The 7,163-nt window shown below is 47.2% G+C and overlaps 1 protein-coding gene across 1 annotated transcript; it reads right to left on the bottom strand.

Moving 5' to 3' along the window:
* Positions 1–958: 958 nt before the first annotated feature.
* Positions 959–6,939, bottom strand: LOC121331497 (cysteine and histidine-rich protein 1; the record flags this gene model as incomplete). Its single annotated transcript, XM_041395954.1, has 2 exons — positions 6,680–6,939; positions 959–1,175 (listed from the first exon to the last, which is right to left on the bottom strand). Coding segments are annotated over exons 1-2 (438 nt in total), but the record flags the coding sequence as incomplete, so codon positions are not given.
* Between the last annotated feature and the right edge of the window lie 224 nt (positions 6,940–7,163).

Genomic DNA, 7,163 nt, shown 5'->3' with positions numbered 1-7,163 from the left:
AAAACCCTTGGAGAACCCCAAAAAAACCTTTGAAAAACCTTGACAAAGCTTTGGAAAACATTCAGAAAACCTTGGTAAACCTTTGGAAAACCTTCAGAAAACCTTGGAAAACCCTTGGAGGACCCCATAAAACCTTCGGAAAACCATGGAAAAACCTTGGAGAACCCCATAAAACCTTCAGAAAACCTCAAGAAACCTTCATAAAACCCCATAAAACCTTCAGAAAACCATGGAAAACCCTTGGAGAACCCCATAAAAACCTTTGAAAAACCATGACAAACCTTTGGAAAACCTTCTGAAAACCTTGGTAAACCTTTGGAAAACCTTCAGAAAACCATGGAAAACCCTTGGAAAACCCCATAAAAACCTTTAAGAAAATCTTGGCAAACCCTTGGAGAACCGCATAAAACCTTCAGAAAACCATGGAAAACCCTTGGAGAGCCCCATAAAGCCTTCAGAAACCTCAAGAAACCTTCTGAAAACCACGAAAAACCCTTGGAAAACCCCATAAAAACCTTTGGAAAACCTTCGCAAACCTTTGGAAAACCTTCAGAAAACCTTGGTAAATCCTTGGAGAACCCCATAAAACCTTCTGAAAACCATGGAAAAACCTTGGAGAAGCCCATAAAAACCTTTGAAAAACCTTGACAAACCTTTGGAAAACCTTCTGAAAACCTTGGTAAACCTTTGGAAAACCTTCAGAAAACCATGGAAAACCTTTGAAGAACCCCATAAAACCTTCTGAAAACCATGGAAAACCCTTGGAGAACCCCATAAAACCTTTGGAAAACCATGGAAAACCCTTGGAGAACCCCATAAAAGCTTCGGAAAACCTCAAGAAACCTCCATAAAACCCCATAAAACCTTCGGAAAACCCCAAAAACCCTTCATAAAACCTTCAGAAAACGGCAGAAAATTTGGGATTTTTGTGGAATTTCGCGGAACGCGGCGAGTTTGCCGTACCGGTGTAGCCGATCTTCTCGAAGCTGAGCAGGCTGAAGATGCTGTTGTAGAGCTGCATCTCCTTCTTGCGCGTTTGGTCCATCTCGTCCAGGATCTCCATCAGCTCGTTGCCCGTCTTGGTGGGGTGCGAGCACTCGGCCTCGTGCACCGAGAGCTCGTGGAACGGGCCCTGCCACGGGCACCCGATGCGCTTGTACTTGCACTGCGTCACCCTGCGGGGGGAAAAACGGGAATTTTGGGGATTTCGGGGGGTTTCGGGGGGGTCCGCGGGAAATCCGGGAGGAACGGCGGGGAGAGGAGAGGGGAGTTTGGGATGGAAAGGGAAAATCGGGGAGGAAAATGGGAATTCAGAGGGGGAAATTTGGGAGGAAAGTGGGAAAATTTGGGAGGAAAATGGAAATTCAGAGTGGGAAATTTGGGAGGAAAGTGGGAAAATTTGGGAGGAAAATGGAAATTCAGAGTGGGAAATTTGGGAGGAAAATGGGAAAATTTGGGAGGAAAATGGAAATTCAGAGTGGGAAATTTGGGAGGAAAGTGGGAAAATTTGGGAGGAAAATGGAAATTCAGAGTGGGAAATTTGGGAGGAAAGTGGGAAATCTGGGATGGAAATGGGAATTCAGAGGGGGAAATTTGGGAGGAAAATGGAAAAATTTGGGAGAGAAATGGAAAATCAGAGTGGGAAATTTGGGAGGAAAATGGGAAAATCTGGGAGAAAAATGGAAATTCAGAGTGGGAAATTTGGGAGGAAAGTGGAAAACCGGAGAGGGGAATTTGGGATGGAAATGGAAAATCGGAGTGGGAAATTTGGGAGGAAAATGGGAAAATTTGGGAGGAAAATGGAAATTCAGAGTGGGAAATTTGGGATAAAAGTGGAAATTCTGAGTGGGAAATTTGGGATAAAAATGGAAAATAAAGAGTGAAAATTTGGGACGAAAATGGAAAATCTGGGAGAGAAGCAGAAAGTGAGAGTGGGAAATTTGGGATAAAAACAGAAAATCTGAGAGGGAAATTTGGGATGGAAATGGAAAATACGGGAGAAAATGGAAATTAAGAGTGGGAAATTTGGGAGAGAAATGGAAAAGCAGAGTGGGAAATTTGGGACAGAAATGGAAATCCAGAGTGGGAAATTTGGGAGAGAAATGGAAAAATTTGGGAGAGAAATGGAAAATCCAGAGTGGGAAATTTGGGAGGAAAATGGAAATTCAGAGCGGGAAATTTGGGATGGAAATGGAAAAGCAGAGTGGGAAATTTGGGATGGAAATGGAAAATCAGAGAGGGAAATTTGGGAGAGAAATGGAAATTCAGAGTGGGAAATTTGGGAGGAAAGTGGGAAAATTTGGGAGGAAAATAGAAATTCAGAGTGGAAAATTTGGGAGGAAATGGAAAATCTGGGAGAAAATGGAAATTCAGAGTGGGAAATTTGGGAGGAAATGGAAAATCTGGGAGAAAATGGAAATTCAGAGTGGGAAATTTGGGAGGAAATGGAAAATCTGGGAGAAAATGGAAATTCAGAGTGGGAAATTTGGGAGGAAATGGAAAATCTGGGAGAAAATGGAAATTCAGAGTGGAAAATTTGGGAGGAAATGGAAAATCTGGGAGAAAATGGAAATTCAGAGTGGGAAATTTGGGAGGAAATGGAAAATCTGGGAGAAAATGGAAATTCAGAGTGGGAAATTTGGGAGGAAAATGGAAAACCGGAGAGGGAAATTTGGGATAAAAGTGGAAATTCAGAGTGGGAAATTTGGGATGGAAATGGAAAATCTGAGAGGGAAATTTGGGAGAAAAGTGGAAATTCAGAGTGGGAAATTTGGGAGGAAAATGGGAAAATTTGGGAGAGAAATGGAAAATCTGGGAAAGAGAAAGGTGGAAAAGCCGGGGCAGGACCACGCCCACCCATCACCCGTCCTGGCACTGCTGGTGCTGCTCTAAGGAACATCTCAAGAACTTGGAGGTGTCCCACCATCCCAAAACGACCAAAAACAGCCCAAAACCATAAAACAGCGCCCCAAAACCCAAAAAAGTCCCAAAAATAACCAAAAAAATCCCTGATCTCTCCTGGCACTCCTGATGGAGCTCTAAGGAACATCTCAAGAACTTGGAGGTGTCCCACCATCCCAAAACGACCAAAAACAGCCCAAAACCATAAAACAGCGCCCCAAAACCCAAAAAAGTCCCAAAAATAACAAAAAAAATCCCTGATCTCTCCTGGCACTCCTGATGGAGCTCTAAGGAACATCTCAAGAACTTGGAGGTGTCCCACCATCCCAAAACAACCAAAAACCAGCCCAAAACCATAAAACAGTGCCCCAAAACCCAAAAACATCTCAAAAAAGATGAAAAAAATCCCAGATCTCTCCTGGCACACCTTCCCATCGTCCTCTAAGAAAGATCTCAAGAACTTTCAGGTGTCCCACCATCCCAAAACTGCCAAAAACCACCTCAAATCCACCAAAAACCACCAAAAACCACCAAAACCCACCCCAGAACCCCAAAATATCTCCAAAAACTCAGAAAAAAACCCCATCCTGTCCTGGCACTCCTCCTTCTGGTGCCGCTCCAAAGTTCTCAAGAACTTTGAGGTGTCCCACCATCTTGAAACCACCAAAAACCACCTCGAACCCGCCAAAAACCATCCCAGAACCCCAAAATCTCTCTGACCTGTCCTGGCACTCCTTCTCATCGTCCTCTAAGAAAGATCTCAAGAACTTTCAGGTGTCCCACCATCCCAAAACCACCTCAAAACCACCAAAAACCACCTCGAAAGTGCCAAAAACCACCCCAGAAACCCAAAATCTCCCTGACGTCTCCTGGCTCTACTTCTCATCATCCTCCAAGAAAGATCTCAAGAACTTTCAGCTGTCCCACCATCCCAAAACCACCTCAAAATACCCCAAAACCACCAAAAACCACCTCGAAACCACCAAAAACCACCCCAGAACCCCAAAAAATCCCCGAGCTGTCCTGGCACTCCTTCTCATCATCCTCTAAGAAAGATCTCAAGAACTTTCAGGTGTCCCACCATCCCGAAAATGGCAAAAACCACCTCGAAACTACCAAAAACCACCCCAGAACCTCTTTTTTCCCCTGTCTTGTAGATGTTTGTATATCTGCCAGAAACAAATAGTCCTACCCAAGCCGGAGGGAGAAAAACATTGGGCCCCAGTCCTGGATTGTAATCAGGGAGACCTTACACAGATTCAGGAGAGTCTTCACACTGATCCATCCAGCTTCCAGACTTGGTGCCGAATACAAAAAAATAGCGAAGATACACTGCCAATGTCTAGGTCTGTTTTACCTGCAGCTCTCCCCTCACAAAGACACCATGCAATTCTTAACATAACTTAATTGGGTTTCTAACAAAGCCCTCCAAGGAAAGGAAATATTTTTCTTTCTAATGCCAAAAAGAGCAGAATAATCTACTTGCGATCACCAGCAACTCAATCATGAGATGGTTAGCTCCATGAGGAGATCTAAGAAGGACAGTAAGACTAAGGACAACCAGCATCAGAAGACACTCTTCCAGAAGTAACAAACACAGCGCCTTCTACACCTAATGCTCTAACCCTTATGGCACACACCAATTCTGAAAACAACCAAGCCAGCTGCTGGCACTCCTTCTCATCATCCTCTAAGAAAGATCTCAAGAACTTTCAGCTGTCCCACCACCTCAAAACCACCTCAAAACACCCCAAAACCACCAAAAACCACCTCGAAACCACCAAAAACCACCCCAGAACCCCAAAATATTTCCAAAAACTCCCAAAAAAACCCCGACCTGTCCTGGCACTCCTCTTTCTGGTGGCGCTCCAAAGATCTCAAGAACTTTGAGGTGTCCCACCATCCCAAAACCACCTCAAAACACCTCAAAACCACCAAAAACCACCCCAGGACCCCAAAACACCTCCAAAAACCCCCCGACCTGTCCTGGCACTCCTCCTTCTGGTGGCGCTCGAGCAGCGAGCGGGGGAACTGGCGGGCGCAGAAGCCGCACTCGGCGGGCAGCTCGCTGACCGCCTTCTCCACGGCCACATCCCACCAGCTCCAAACCAGCCCAAAACCTCCAGAAAATCCACAAAAATCCACAAGAAATCCCAAAAGTCACATCCAGCACCATTGCCATCCATCACCTGCTCTCCCGCTGCTTCTGGTGCTGCTCTAAGGAAGATCTCGAGAACTTTCAGGTGTCCCACCATCCCGAAAACGCCAAAAACCAGCCCAAAACAGGCAAAACCCACCTCAAAACCACCAAAAACCACCCCAGGACCCCAAAATTTCCCCGACCTCTCCTGGCACTCCTTCTCATCATCCTCTAAGAAAGATCTCAAGAACTTTCAGCTGTCCCACCATCCCGAAAATGGCAAAAACCACCCCAAAACCACCAAAAACCACCTCAAAACCACCAAAAACCACCCCAGGACCCCAAAAACTCCCCGACCTGTCCTGGCACTCCTCCTTCTGGTGCCACTCCAAAGATCTCAAGAACTTTTGAGGTGTCCCACCATCCCGAAAATGGCAAAAACCACCTTGAAAACACCAAAAACCACCTCAGAACCCCAAAAAATCCCCAACCTCCCCTGGCACTCCTCCTTCTGGCGCCGCTCCAAAGATCTCAAGAACTTTTGAGGTGTCCCACCATCCCGAAAATGGCAAAAACCACCCCAAAACCACCAAAAACCACCTCAAAACCACCAAAAACCACCCCAGGACCCCAAAACACCTCCAAAAACCCCCCGACCTGTCCTGGCACTCCTCCTTCTGGTGGCGCTCGAGCAGCGAGCGGGGGAACTGGCGGGCGCAGAAGCCGCACTCGGCGGGCAGCTCGCTGACCGCCTTCTCCACGGCCACATCCCACCAGCTCCAAACCAGCCCAAAACCTCCAGAAAATCCACAAAAATCCACAAGAAATCCCAAAAGTCACATCCAGCACCATTGCCATCCATCACCTGCTCTCCCACTGCTTCTGGTGCTGCTCTAAGGAAGATCTCGGAACCTTTCAGGTGTCCCACCATCCCGAAAACGCCAAAAACCAGCCCAAAACAGGCAAAACCCACCTCAAAACCACCAAAAACCACCCCAGGACCCCAAAATTTCCCCGACCTCTCCTGGCACTCCTTCTCATCATCCTCTAAGAAAGATCTCAAGAACTTTCAGCTGTCCCACCACCTCAAAACCACCTCAAAACACCCCAAAACCACCAAAAACCACCTCGAAACCACCAAAAACCACCCCAGAACCCCAAAATATTTCCAAAAACTCCCAAAAAAACCCCGACCTGTCCTGGCACTCCTCTTTCTGGTGGCGCTCCAAAGATCTCAAGAACTTTGAGGTGTCCCACCATCCCAAAACCACCTCAAAACACCTCAAAACCACCAAAAACCACCCCAGGACCCCAAAACACCTCCAAAAACTCCCCAACCTGTCCTGGCACTCCTCCTTCTGGTGCCACTCCAAAGATCTCAAGAACTTTTGAGGTGTCCCACCATCCCGAAAATGGCAAAAACCACCTTGAAAACACCAAAAACCACCTCAGAACCCCAAAAAATCCCCAACCTCCCCTGGCACTCCTCCTTCTGGCGCCGCTCCAAAGATCTCAAGAACTTTTGAGGTGTCCCACCATCCCGAAAATGGCAAAAACCACCCCTAAACCACCAAAAACCACCTTGAATCCACCAAAAACCACCCCAGGACCCCAAAACACCTCCAAAAACCCCCCGACCTGTCCTGGCACTCCTCCTTCTGGTGGCGCTCGAGCAGCGAGCGGGGGAACTGGCGGGCGCAGAAGCCGCACTCGGCCGGCAGCTCGCTGACCGCCTTCTCCACGGCCAGGTTGCGGCAGCAGAGGCTCTTGGAGATCTCGCAGCGGCAGTTGGGGCACGTGGCCTGCTCCTCCTTGAGGCGCGAGTCGGCCAGCAGGTGGATGAAGCAGCCGGCGCACATCAGGTGCCCGTTGGTGCACTGCGGTGGGGAGTGGGATTTGGGACTCGATGTCTGCTTTATTGATCACAGTTTGGTCCTGCTATTGATCCCAAATATTCCCAATCTTTCCTCATTTTTTCCCTTTATTGATCACAGTTTGGTCCTGCTATTGATCCCAAATATTCCCAATCTTTCCTCATTTTTTCCCTTTATTGATCACAGTTTGGTCCTGCTATTGATCCCAAATATTCCCAATCTTTCCTCATTTTTTCCCTTTATTGATC

This window comes from Onychostruthus taczanowskii, unplaced genomic scaffold, assembly GCF_017590055.1.
Source record: "Onychostruthus taczanowskii isolate IOZ18803 unplaced genomic scaffold, ASM1759005v1 scaffold1219, whole genome shotgun sequence".
NCBI classification, from domain to species: Eukaryota; Metazoa; Chordata; class Aves; order Passeriformes; family Passeridae; genus Onychostruthus; species Onychostruthus taczanowskii.
The sequence above is the reverse complement of the archived record's forward strand: the minus strand, read 5'-3'. Positions and strand labels throughout refer to the sequence as shown.